Source organism: Sciurus vulgaris, assembly GCF_902686455.1.
Source record: "Sciurus vulgaris genome assembly, chromosome: 15".
NCBI lineage: Eukaryota > Metazoa > Chordata > Mammalia > Rodentia > Sciuridae > Sciurus > Sciurus vulgaris.
In genome coordinates this window covers 57,133,792-57,147,728 of record NC_136476.1, presented here as the reverse complement: position 1 = coordinate 57,147,728, position 13,937 = coordinate 57,133,792, and the positions used below count along the sequence as shown (strand labels likewise).

The 13,937-nt window shown below is 48.6% G+C and overlaps 1 protein-coding gene across 1 annotated transcript in view; it reads right to left on the bottom strand.

Moving 5' to 3' along the window:
* COL15A1 (collagen type XV alpha 1 chain) overlaps positions 1 to 13,937 on the bottom strand; it is a 108,928-nt gene that overhangs the window by 23,466 nt on the left and 71,525 nt on the right. The window contains exons 17-26 of the mRNA XM_079112224.1: positions 13,855 to 13,923; positions 13,085 to 13,120; positions 12,900 to 12,983; positions 10,755 to 10,820; positions 9,238 to 9,273; positions 7,331 to 7,393; positions 4,941 to 5,009; positions 4,800 to 4,835; positions 1,396 to 1,449; positions 1,241 to 1,300 (exon numbers count right to left, since the gene is read on the bottom strand). Coding sequence (XP_078968350.1) covers positions 1,241 to 1,300; positions 1,396 to 1,449; positions 4,800 to 4,835; positions 4,941 to 5,009; positions 7,331 to 7,393; positions 9,238 to 9,273; positions 10,755 to 10,820; positions 12,900 to 12,983; positions 13,085 to 13,120; positions 13,855 to 13,923 — 573 coding nt within the window. The remainder of the gene's footprint in view (positions 1 to 1,240; positions 1,301 to 1,395; positions 1,450 to 4,799; positions 4,836 to 4,940; positions 5,010 to 7,330; positions 7,394 to 9,237; positions 9,274 to 10,754; positions 10,821 to 12,899; positions 12,984 to 13,084; positions 13,121 to 13,854; positions 13,924 to 13,937) is intronic.

Genomic DNA, 13,937 nt, shown 5'->3' with positions numbered 1-13,937 from the left:
AAGAAAATGTAGTCTATATACACAATAGCGTATTACTCAGCCATAAAGAAGAATGAAATCATGATGTTAGGTAGAGAGAGAGAGAGAGAGAGAGAAAGGGAAAGCAGGGAGGATTCCGTCAAAAAGGAAGGATGACCAGTTGGCTAGATGCAGGGAACCGAGGGGGAGGGAAAAGAGAGAGACGGGCCAAGGGAAGAAAGAACAGAGGAACGAATCCAACCTGACTTTTTAATGTACATATACGAATACACAACAGTGAATCTCACCAACATGTATATCCACGAGAAACAAGAAAGTAAAACGTAAATAGCAAGATCAGTGAAGTAGAGGGAAGGGAACAGGGAGAGGGAGGAGGAGAGGGAAAGGGGAAGTACTGGAGACTGAATTTGAGCAGATTATTTTCCATGCCTTTAAAAAATTTGGTCAAAATGAGTCCTATTGTTATGTATAACCAAAACAGAAACCTATAGCTATGTATAACCAAAACGAAACAATACAAAAAGGGAAAAAGAAAATATTTAAAATCTGTAGAAAACAGGTTTTGAAAAAACTGTATTTGTAAACCAGCATTTCTTCTTTTGTGACATACTATTAAAACACATTTTTGGAAAAAAAATTTCCCCTATGTAAAAACAAAGACCCTGCAGAGTGTCTCACGGGATGGTTAGTTATCACCAAGATGATGCGAGCTACTGCCCTTCAAACACTTGGCGCACTGTCTGGCACTCCAGAGGTGCTCAGTGAACACTGTCTTTCTTGTCCCAGAGCCTGGATCCTGCTGCCGCCCCCAGCATCCGCCACCTTGTGAGGTCCGAAGTGGCTGGTCTGCCTTCCATAATCACTCACAGGCATGAACTGAGCCTAGTGATATGAGCTGTCCCTGGACTGTGTTCAGCGGGGAAGAGCGGACACCACCCTGGAGTCAGAAGCTCTGGGATTTGCAATCGCATTTCCTGAGCACACCCAGACCCCTTTTCCCTGCCCTGCCTTTGCGGTCTTTACAAGGAGACTGATGGCCCACTGAGATCTCTAGGTGGTGGGACCTCCTGAGAGTGCACCAGAGGACTGTGCTGTGTGGAGGACCTTTGGAAATGGCAGTGGAGACAGAAGAAAAACGTTTCTGAAATGTCAGTTCCTCTCATTGAGCACCAGCTCCCAACCTTGCTCTGGACACCAGTTCCCAAGCCCCCTGCTCCATCCCTGGGGTGACACAGGAGGGGACAGTGGTTGTAGCACTCACCGGCATCATGATCCCTCGATCTCCCTTGGCTCCCTTGAGGCCGTTCAGTCCTGGGCGACCCTGAGACCCACAGGAAACACTTTAGTAAACCCCTGGCCACAGGCCAGCCTGGCCACGCACCCCCTTACCTCCAGGCTGAGGAGCACCCAACCTACCGGTCGCCCTGGGAGGCCAAATTCTCCTTTGTGTCCTGGTGGTCCTTTGGGTCCCTAGAGGCAAAACAAACCCCTGACTAGAAACTCCAAGTGCAGAGAGATGGGGAAGGGAGGTCGCAGCCTGCCTTTGTGGGGTGGTCAGGATGAGCAGGGGAGGCAGGCAGGCAGGGAGCAGTTTCGAAGCATCCACCTGCCCAGCTCCTTGTCTCCTGCCTCTCCTCGGCCAGAAGCACTTGCTCAGTCCCCACCATGCTCCACTTGCCTGCAGGCTCTGCCCCAGCCCAGACGCTGGACCCAACTTCTCACAGTCAGGGCTAACTGCAGAGCAAGAGATCAGTTGCTCAGGGCCTCAGCGCTCACAGCCAGGACCTCAGCCCCAGGTGGTGTGTCCCAGGGTCCCCACAGGTCCCACTATGAGTAATGCAGCCCACATCCCCATCAGTGGGCCTGCTTGGTTACCTTCTCCAGGACTTGGCTCCTGCCTTCTTTCTACCTGTCCGGAGGACCTGTCTTGGCCTGGCACCCCACTTCTTTGCTTGGTCCCTGACCCAAAGACCCTATTTCAGTGCTGGCTTTCTTAGTCCATTTCTTGAGCCACTGCCCTGTTTCAAGCCCCTGCAGGAATCACCGTGTCTTCGAGCATCTGAGATACAGGCTACTTAGCCTACAAAACCATCACTGATGTACCTCTTCCTGGAATATGCTCTCCCTCCTCTTAAGGCTGGGTCTGCTCTTTCTCCCACAGGAAAGGCAGGTTTAAATCCAGGGCCCTCCAAGTACGTCCTGCCACCATTAACATAGATAGTCATGCCCCCAAAGGTGGCAAATAAAGACTGCATTGAAACAGGGTGCACATAAAGTCCCTGGTCCATATTGCTCTCACAGAAGGAAAAGTGAAGAGAGAGTTAATGGCACAGGTCACTTGGTTGGCAGGTGGCAGCGCAACACTTCTAAAAGTCCACGTGCACAGGAACCACCTGGGTCTTATTAAAATGCAAATCAAGTGTCTGGGCTGGGCCAAAGTTCTGCGTTTCTAATAAGTTCCCAGGAGAAGTTGGTGATGCTGGTACGTGGACCACACTTAGAGAAACAAGACCCTAGTGAATTTGAAAGGAGATGGAAGTTACACTAATCACTAGGACCACAGCTAGCCCATATGGCATCTTTATGCAAATTAAAAGGTGCCCTTACTGACTGTCTGGCAAGCTGTGAGCAAGCTGGCCTTCAGTGGGACAATCTCCATGCCATCTGCAGTCGCCTGCTGGCTCCCACTGCTGTTTGTATTTCCCATGGTATTGGAGGTTACTGAGTTGTGAATGAGACTCTCTCAATTAGCCTTAGCTCTCAGCTACCCTACTCCACAGTGAGGTCTACCTGACTTTAGGGACCAAAGACCTAGAAGGTCTTTATGTTTTAATTTGTTCTTATTAGTTATACATGACAGTAGAATGTATTTTGACTATTATACATACATGGAGTACAACTTTCCATTCTTCTGGTTGTACATGATGTGGTTGTGTATCCATATATGCATATAGGAGAGTAATATCCAATTCTACTGTCTTTCTATTCCCATTCCCCATTCCTTCCCTTCCTTCCCCTTTGTCTAATCCAAAGTACTTCTATTCTTCCCTGCCTGCACCGCCCCCCTTACTGTGAGTTAGCATCCATATATCAGAAAGAACATTTGTCCTTTGATTTTTTTGGGATTGGCTTATTTCATTTAGCATGATATTCCCCAGTTCCATCCATTTACTGGCAAATGCCCTACTTTCATTCTTCTTTGTGGCTGAGAAATAGTCCATTGTGTATCTCTAGCAGGTTAAGAAATGCAAATTAAAGCTACCCTGAAATTTTATCTCACTCTAGTTAGAATGGCAATTATAAAAAATACAAGTAACAATAAATGTTGGTGAGGATGTGGGGGAAAAGGTACACTCATACATTGCTGGTGGGACTGAGAATTGGTGCAACCACTCTGGAAAACAGGATGGAGATTGTTTAGAAAACTTGGAATGGAACCACCATTTAACCCAATTATCCCACTACTCAGTTTATACCCAAAGGACTTAAAATCAACATACTACAGTGACATAGCCATATCAATGTTTATACAGCTCAGCTCACAACAGCTGAACCATAGAATCAGCCTAGATGCCCCTCAACAGATGAATGGATAAAGAAAATATGGTACATGTATGCAATGGAACAATACTCAGAAGGTCCTTGGAAGGATGCACCTTGGAGATTATGAGTCATTCATCAGGGACACATGACTTACACAAACATGTGATTCTCTCTCCTCAGGTCTGAGATCCAACTTTACCCAAACAACCCCATGGACAATGCTGCTGTCCACAGTGTTTGAAAGAATTCAGGGCAGCTTGCTCTGTGGAAACAGTGGGGCTCAGTGGAAGGAGTCTGGATGTAGAGTCTGAGAGGCTGGCCTTAAATTCCCCACCTGCCACTTAAAAGCAATGTGACAGTTCCTTAGCCTCTTGGAGCTTTGGTTTCCTTGTCCATAAAACAGATGCTATTCACATCTTAGGGTTTTGAGTGTGAAATGAGATGAGCCATGTGAGAGACCAGTATAGTGTCTGACCCAAACAAATGTTCTCCACCTGAATTTTCTCAATTTAGAGGGAAGAAATATGTGACAGGGAAGTTTAGGGTTCATCCTTGAGAGAAATAACAGCTAGGAAAATAGTGCAAGTCCAGCTGTGTTACAGATCCCTAGAACAGAAGCATCTAAAATACTATCTAGTCTTAATCCCATTACTTCCTCATACAGATGGGCAAACAAGCCCAGAGAAGAGGGCATGCTCAGAACAAGAGAGTAGCAGATTCGGGACTAGAATCCAAAAAGCCCACAGAGATATTGAGGAATTTCCTGGAAAATTGCAATTTTAGGTTAACAACTGTGGTATAACTTTGAGCGTTCACCACCATCTGATTCCCTCTCTTTCCTGGACACACAGCTTTGCTACATGTCTGAAGCCCCAGGAATCTGAGTTGTGGCCCATGGAGTGCACTCAAAGTTATGTTCATTATCCTCCAGTCTTCCCTGACCCCAAACTCAGCCTGCCAGGTGGAAGATACTGGTGTAACTTTGAATCCACAAGGTCGTAGAGTCACAGCATGGACTCTCCTGGGTCCCTGAGTCACTGCCTGGAGGAGAGAGGCCCGATAGGAAATAACCACAGTGCACTTGGGAAGAGTGAGACTCAGCTGCTACTGTGCTGGGCCCTGAGATGCTTATGCCACTGCAGTTCACTTTTCTAATATGAGGATGCTTTGCATGTCCTTTGTATTTTTGCAACTGGGACAACTACTTCTAAGTAAGGAAACTGTGATCACTTTGTCATACCCCAGTCCAGGCTCAGCTGAGAGACACTGTGGCTTACCATGGGTCCTGGAGTCCCGTGCATTCCAGGTTCACCCTAAAATAGGGAGATACATACTTGTCACTCAGAGGAATCTGTTAGAGGCACAAATATGGAAAGCCAAAGTAGATTCGTGGCTTTAGAATCTGGTGACATAATTACCTTTTTTCCCTTCAGCCTTTCCAGAGGAATATCTCCTGTCAGGATGGCACCAGGCTCTCCCTTCTCACCCTGCAATGCAGAGAGTCTTTCAGTGAAGTCATGCCTCCTCCTGCCATCTTGTCCAATCAAACACTAAGACCTCTCAGTCCTGCCCTCGTGATTTCTCACCTTTGTTCTACCTTCACAACACCCTTCCAGCCTCCCGCTCCAAGTTACCTCTCACTAGAGTATTGCAATAGCCTCCTATGTGACGGACACTCCTTCTGCCAATCAGATCTATGGTCCCGTAGCACAAGCCATAGTCTTCCATGGCCCTCCAGGGCTCCCACTGATAACAGATCTGCACCCATTCTCAATCCTTCAGGACCCAGCCCACCCAGCATGGTCCTGCCCACCTCTTGCAATATGATACCCCTCTAGGAACTTCTGGCTCCTTATACATATGGTGACTCGACTTCCTAATGACTTGAGATCTGTCCCTATCAAGTATCCTCATTCTTGTTAAAAATTCCTGAGATTGAGAAAGAGATGAAGGTATAAACTCTAGATGCCTCTCTCAACACAGGGGCCCCATGTGTCCATGGGCAACTTTGCCTCCAAATTCTGGGCTTCTATGAAAAAAACTTACTTGGTCAGGCAAAGCTATCCCTGACAGACATTAGGGAAGAGGAGATGGGAGACCTGGGGTAAGGATGGGGAATCCCACCCCGAATCCTGTCCTCAACAGAGCCACCCACTATCCCCAGAGGGTCCTGAGAAGACATAAGTCCAGAGAGCAAGACCAAGTAGAGAAGCCTCTGTCTCCCTGTGAAGTCTCAATGTTAGCTCCTGGGGAGCTGGGCTAGGCCACCCCAAAGCCTCCTTTCAACAGGGCTGGAAGCAGCCAGGCCAGTGGTACCAAAGCGAGCAGCGCAGCCTCTTGTCTCCATCCCCCAAAGCCCATGCATGATACTAGGGTCTTACCACTCCGCTGGTGAGGAAAGGCAGTCCTGAGCACGCCAGCAGCGAGAAGAAGCAAGCACAAAAGCATTAGAGGCAAAGTGAGAGGAAGCACGTGGGCTGCAATGGCTGGAGCAGGGCCAACTGGGGCATCTGTCACAGCGGCAGAGAGTTAGGTCCTGCTAGGTCCATCTGACCTTGTCACATCGGAAACAGCACCGAAAGCAAGAACTGCTCTTCTCCCAAGCCAGAACTGCCCTGGCACTGTTATTTCTGCAGGCCCTTGGCAGCAAAAGCACCCAAGTTATTGACACCATGTGGCTCCAAACCTCTGCACAGCATGCCAAGCCCTCCACCCCTGGAGCTGTGGTCCCATAGACACCGGAGCCTCTCTCCTCCTCTTTGGAAGCCAGTGTGGCATGATGGAGGAGGAAGAGAGATCTTAATCCTCTCTTCTCTCAGAGAGCACACTACTGACTCCCCACAGCAGGCTTAGGGGATGCTCAGGGGCCCCTGGCTCTATGCAGATCTCCATCATAGGAGGGCACGTGCCTTCTGCCATCTCTCCTCTCTGTTCCCCAAGTCTTATTTCCACACCCCTACTGCTCAGTATAGGAAACTGCTGGCACACCTCTGTGGGTAGTGGATGAAAAAGAAATGAAAATGTAAATAAGCGGGCTGGTGATAACTCAATCTAGATTCTTTCTGATCGTTTATGGATGTCACTCTCCCCCTCATCTATAAAAATCAACTGGGAAGTTCATTCTAAGAGGCAAATGTGGACAGTACAATGACTGGTTCTGTACCCTGGGAGCTCTCAGGAAGTGCTCTGCATGTTAAATATTTATCTCAAAGATTGTGGACCAAGACCGTCATCCAGCTGCAGAATGCCCCAACTCATAATTTCTAAATATTGGCATTCATTTTATTCATGAGCTATACACACTTGGATCCATCAAGTGCTGTGAGTGTCATCTGTGTAGCAGGTCTGTGCTGGTATCAGAGCTGGAGAAAAGCCTGTCCCTGGGGAGTGTCCATGTTCCAAGGAGGACACCCAGCAGGTGATCAGACCACCCACTGCATTCAAGGGGGCGCTGAGTTGCATTCTTCTTCCAAATTATGGTGAAACTCAATTTCATGCCCTCCTGGCTAATCTGTGCCATGAAGAAACCCTGAGATAATAAAAGGTAGGAGCTGGAGAGTGACAGCTAAGAGACACAGCATTTCTTTTGGACATGGTGGTAACGTCCCAGAATTAGATAGCGCTGATGGTTACGGAACGTTGTAAATCTAATAACCATTGAAGTGTATGATTGAAAGGAATTAATCTTATGGCATCTGAATTGTATCTCAGAGAAGAAAAGAGTTAATAGCCAGTCATGTTCAGCCCATTGGAAATGGTTAGCAAATTCCAGAGCACGATCCCACCCAGACACCTGGGTCCCCCTCACCTGCTCTCCTTTTAGTCCTGGAAATCCAGGCACACCAGTGTCACCTTTTGGTCCTCTAGGGCCCTGGAAGGAATTGTTGGAGAGTATTGTGTTGTTTGTTAAAACACTTTAACCAATCAGAAAACTTTTCCCCCCAATAGTAGAAAAATGGAACATGCCATTCCCCAGGTAGGTAGAAGCCATGATTAGCCGTGAGATTTTCTGAAATTTAAGAGGTCCAGAAATTGTGGTCTAGAGAAAGTGACCCTGAGTGGGAGAGGCCTGAGGTCCTGGGCTTCTTTGAATGTTGGTTTCCTCCAGCAGGGCAGCTGCTTCTGCTGGCGCCCTGCTCCCCTGGGCTGCCCTGCTGCCCACTCACCCAGCACTCACCCTCCACGACGCCCACCCTTTTGCTCCCTGTGAGGTGGGACCCAGCATCCTAGCCTGACTCCCAAACCCATTCCAGCAGGCCTCACACCTCATCTTCCACACCACCGGGCGACCCCTTCCCTCGACCGCCCTGCACCCCCATTGCTTCTGTACCCGTGTTCATGCCACCCCTGCAGGGTTGGCATCACCCCTCCACAGAACCAAATTCCACACACCCAGCCAGAGGTGACCTCTCAAGTCCCACAGATACTAGATGTCTGTGACAGTGACAGTGACTCACCACAGCCTCTCCAAAATGCACTTCAACACTTTACTGCTAGCTTTTCACAAGCCCTGTCCAGCCTTTGGGGTGAAAGGGTGTTATCTAGCGTAGCAGAGGCCTTCAAATACTGGCTATTATTATTGTTTAACAGTGAGGCTCCTTTCTTTCCTTTCAAATAAAGTCTTAAATAAAAGCTCAATATATAAACATGTCAAGTGGAGCTTCCCTTGGCAGAGGTTGGCAGCTTGGATCCTGCCTATCTGGCCCCTCCTTGTGCCCTGTGGTGGTAAACAGGCTCTTTCGAGGAGCTTGGGGCTCCCTCAGAACACGCAGATACTCTTGAAAGGAGGGTGTGTTCTGGAACATGCTTTGGCTCTGGGCACAGCGGAGCTGGGGTAGTGCTCTGGACTCTTCTGCTCACCAAGGCATTAACCAATGGCCAGCACTCCCTACTGTTTTCTAAAGTCTAGGTAACATGTATTTTTAGTATCACAGTAGCTGATGCTCCTTTAGAAAATACAAAAATGCTCCCAAAAGTAAAACAGAGATGACCTATAATTCTCCTGTGAAGAACACATTTCTATTACATTTTGATAAATTTCCTTCGTTCGTCCTAGAAGCAGTGTGTGTCACCTGTTGGCATTAGGACTTTCAGAGCTGCAGGGTCTTGGAGAAATGATTCACCTCCTGCCCTGGGGCCAGACTTCAGCACACGCTTAAACTTTCAGATGTAACTAATCACTCTTGATGAAGAAGTGGAATTCCCCCTCCCGTGCTGAACGTCCCATAATGGCAGACGCAGACTGTTAACCATCGGGAATCCTATTCCATGGTTTCCCTCCCTCCCCCACTTTCCATCACCACCATCCTATCCCTTCAGGGACTTCATCTACTTGAACTTTTTCCACCTGGAATGCTGAAGCACCCACTCTCATTCATGGCCAGCCAACCACTGGCTCAGGCTTGGGTTGGTCCTGGGGTAAGAAGACATGAGTTGGACCCAACCCTCCACAAGGCGTTCATAGACCAGCCAAGAAAAACCAAACAAGACAGAAAAGGGAACAAAAGACTATTACTTAAGGCAGAAAAGAATCACAAGAGTGGTGATAATAAAGCCCCATGAGACTCAAAGGAGGGGATCCTCCAGGTGGGAGCAAGGACACAAAAATTAATGAACAAGATGGTGCTGGAGCTTGGTCAAGCAGAGATGGAGGAAAATGTCAGTCCAGGTGGAAGAAACAGAATGAGCACAGCCATGGACACAGATGGAACTTACTGGAAATCCAGGCAGCCCAGGCAAACCATCCGGTCCCTGTGAAACACCAAAGACAAAGCATTTCCAAACTCAGCAGGGATACTGTGCCCCAGTGCTTTCCCAGGACCTGAGCCTGTCCCCCATGGAAGGCTTAGTAGTCTTGCTGCCCCATTGTGCAGAAGATGCTGAGTCTGGGAGGGAAGGAACCCTACAGTCACACAGCTAGTTAGTGCTAGGGCAGAAGCTGCGCTTGGACACCCAGAGTTCCACTCTGTTCCCCAGAGACAGAACTCTGCAGCTTTCTCCTCTCTGAGATCCCTCAGCACTTGAAATCCTTGGGGGTGATGAGGACAGCATGGGGACCTACACAAACAAACTCTGAAGAGTGGGTCAGGAGGCAAGCTGGGGGGCTGGGAGGATGGGGATGCACGCTGGTGGGGTTTGCTATTTTCCCTTAACAAGAGAGAATTATAAAGGACTAGCCATTTAAAGGACCTGAGATACCGAGCGTTTGTGCTGTACTATGCTGGGGGCCAGGTCCCTCTTCTGTCTCCTGACAACTTCATATATATATGATGATGCAGTGCAGAAGAGACAGTGAGACAACCCACAGACAGACATGGCTCCACGGGAGAAGCCAGTGGCAGAGGAACCTCTCAGATAACAACAGAAATCTTAGGGCAGGTACTGGATTTTTCTCTAGGGCATGGATGGACAGAAGTTGGGGCCAACTTCCCTGGGATCTGTAGCAGCAGCCCAAGCAGCCCTGGGCCTTATACAGCTGCAGAGGTATAAGCCTTGGTCTCCATGGGACTCACAGTGCCAGAGTGCACAAAGCAGCTTCACATCCCTCACCTCCTATGAGCCACTCCAAGGTGGCAATTTGCTATCAGAGAGGAGGATCCAGAGTTCAGAATGGTGTGTGGTGGAGCTGGGGCTGGAACCCCAAGGCTTCTAAGCAAGAGCTTCCCTCCTTCCCAGCTGCCAGCAGATGCAATGAGGATTTAATGCACAGGAGGGAGGAGGAGGGAGCTTTCTTCCTTTTAGGTCCCTCCGTGCCATGGTCAACCCTGCAGACTTGCAGAAGTAATGTCACTTCCTCCTGTGTTAATTTCCTCATCTCTAAAATGGGATCAGAAAGACTGAAGCAAGTCACATTCCCACCTCGTGCTTCAGTTTCCCCATTATCACAACCATATGTCTCTCTAGGCTCTTCCTAGAAATGAGACGATGCGGATAAACGCAGGCCCAGAGCCCGGCACAGATGGCAATTTCTCTGTTACTAGGATTCCTTGATTTCTATTACACATATTTCTGATGCATAGAACTAGAAGCTTCCACTGCAGTGGACACAACTGTCTGCACGATCAAATTAACATGAATGCAACTTTTCCAAAATGCAAAGTTGTCTTTCCATTTTACTCTGATATATTCTAGCTCAATTCTTCAGCAGCTGAAAGGACCCCAAACCAACATGACATTGTTTCAACAGGGCATCTGGGTAGGAACCTCGTTCTAGGGCAGCTGTGGATACAAACCGGAGGCCCCATGAGCTCAGGAATGTCCGATAAATTCATGGATCCATGGGTGATATTGATCAAAGACTGAAAAGAGAGAAACCATACCATGAGGACAAAGGTGGCATGTGCTCTGTCTTGCTTCTGACTGTGAGGTTTTCATTGAAGTCACCCAGTGCAGCACATATTGATAACACCCCAAGGCCCCTGTCAATCACACCCATCCCTCCTGCTTCCTATCACACAGCCCTGAGCCACCTTGTCACTTTCCTTTTTTAATTAACTTTAAAATGGCACAATAAGCAAATGCCTTCTCTCTTTTAAAAAATTTAAATATATATGTGTATATGTCTACGTGAATATGGATGTCTATCTCCCCACAGAAGGCATACAGTGCTGGAGGTGGGTGTGGGCATGTTTGCTCATGTGGTTACTTTACATAAATGGCATCAGGTTTTATTCCTGAAATTTGCTTTATCCACTCAACCATATTGTGTGGAGATCTTTCCATGTGGAAATTTTGTAGTATGCCTATTTTTAGTTTCAACAGATTGCCAAAGAACCATTCAAAGAGGCTGCACAATTTACACTTCCACAGAAGCACACAAGATTACTTATTTTCCCACATCCTTACCCACACTTGATTTTTTAGTCACGGTACTTTTTTTTTTTTTTTTTTTTTTTTTTTAACTCTGGCAATCCTTTTCCCAGTTATTTGGGACTTTTCTGTCTCTCTGCTGTCCATCAGCATGACGCTATTTCTCCCAGAAGGGTCACTGTCTTGTATGAATAGGATGATCTACTATTAAAGGGGCCAGGATCTGATCCCAGACACATTCCAGTGTCCTCTCCAGGTTCCCAACGCTCACCCAGGCCTGCTACCCTGTCCATCAGCTCCCTGTGTCTTGGGCCAATTGCACAGTGCTACTCTCTGCTTTGACTCAGGGCATTGCTGCCACTTCTCTGTTCCAAGTCTACTTGGTAAAAGCCCTTCCAGTTTTCCAGGCCCTACCCAAGGATACTTCCTCCAGAAAATCTTCCTTGATTTCTCATATCCCAAACCAGCTTTCCTCCCTTGTTCCCCTACTTATGTTCCTTGGCCTCTGAGTTACAGCCATTGCCCTGACTGCACTGGGGACCCTGCCTCTTTAGAGTCACATGGCTGACATAGGAGCCGATGTAGTGTGTGTGTGTCCTTGATATCTATGCCAGCGTGTTGATGATAGAAATAGAAAATTAAATGACAGCCCAGGTCTCATCAGCTGATGCTGATGAAGCCTGCCCCATGTGCCAGACCACGGGGATACGAGGAAGACAAAGAGCCCCATGGGCCAAATGGAGGAGAGAGACATGTTACCATGTCATTACTGGACAATGAGGATTTTCATGATGTAATTAAAAAAAAATTACATGTCACTGATTTCCCTGTCAGTGGGGGTCAGAAGGGAAGGGGACACTTCCTCCACTGGTATGGAGAGCTTTCCATGTGAAAAGTATGGATATTTTTAGTTTTAACAGATGGCCAAAGAGCTTTCCAGAGGGGTCATCCAAAAAATGTTTCCTAATGAAGGGGGTTCATTTGGTGTAATCCTTGGCCTCTCTTGATCCCTTTACTCTGGTCCTGGAAGGAAGAGGGACCTTTCTGATAACAGTTTGGGACACCTATAGGGACATGCTCAGCAGAGCACCACCCTTCTTTCTTTCAGATCTTCCTGCTTCTAGGAAGCACGCCCACTGACTGGTAGGCAAGTCTGTGGACTCCAGGGTTAATGAGCAGGAACACCTGGCCCACCCAAGGGGGCCTAGGCCTTCAAAGTGACCTCTCTTGGATGAAGTCCAGAACAACCTGGTTGTGGAAGAGGGGAACTGCTTAGCTGGGGTTTCTTCAAGACCCTAATAGCTCTCGTGCTCCTAGGCTGCCTTTTGAGTTGACCACAAATGCTGCCAACCAGAAGGAAGGGTTCTGGAGGGGCTGTGTGAGGCAGTGGCATTCAAGCAGGGCCAGTCAGGTGAGGCATGCTGGCAGGTGGAAGCTCCCACACCGTAGGCTGGCTCTGTGCCCTGCGTCCCCAGCAGCCCTGAGGCCCTGCAGGGGAAGACTACCTTGATCTCTCCTTTGCAAAGGCAGAAAATACATAGCCAAGCTCCGATGTGGATAATACTCACACTTGACAGGACCTCGATACGCCCAGGTGGCCCCCGGGGCCCAGGGGGTCCCACAGTGCTGGCTCCATCCATCCCTCTTTCACCCTGGTTACAGCAGAGAGAAGTGGGGGGATAGTTCATTGGGCATGGAAAATGCTTCTAGAACCAGGTTGGAAAGTTCTTCCCCCACACATCTGTGACCTTACCTTGGGTCCCTGGTCTCCTTTTTCCCCTTTGGGACCCTGGCAAAATACACAAACAGGAAGATGAATGGACATTCTTTGGCTTTCTTGGATTTGCTTTGCTCACTGCCCCAGCCTCGCCTTTTCATCCCATGCAACAGGAGCAAGGGATGAGGGGAGACATGCCCCTTCCAGAAGGAGAAGGAAAGAACTCCTCACAGAGAGGGAGAGACTCCGAGGCCCTCTCCCAGCACCAGCTGAGTGTCCCTTTGAGACCCCTGCATCTGGGGGAGGTGGGAGGTTTGCATATTCGGCCACAGGAAGGGCCATGCTGCTCCCTCCTAGTGCTCAGTTCAGGGTCCCATGAGACAAAGCTAATGAAATCCAGGGGGTGGGCCTCATGAGAGCATCACAGTGGACATGGACAGTGCCTCTCAGGAATGGACGCAGCAGGGAGGATTGCCTGTCAGGAGCACAGGGTTTTGAAATGGGCCGAAGTATGAAGCTTCAGTGGGGCGGCTGGAGGGAGGCAGGCAGAGATCTTGTGGGCAGGGGAGAGATCAAGAGACAAAGATGAATTTCAAGTTTCCCCAAGTGATATTTTGGGCAAAACTGCTTCTCCCTGGAAAAACAGGCTATAAAGAGCCCCTTCCAAGGTGCAAAGCTTCCCCATTGCCCAGGTGGGGGCTGAAGGATTGAGAGGGGCAGAGCCAGGATGCACCCCCGACACAGCCTCCTCACTCCGGTGCCACAGCAGGACAATCACCAGAAGAAGGTGTCAAAAGTCAACCTACACTTGAAGCAGTTGGCCTGGAGAGTCTGGGCTCACTCAACAGCTGGATACTTCCTGAGCCTTCAGTATCCTAGGGAAGGAGGA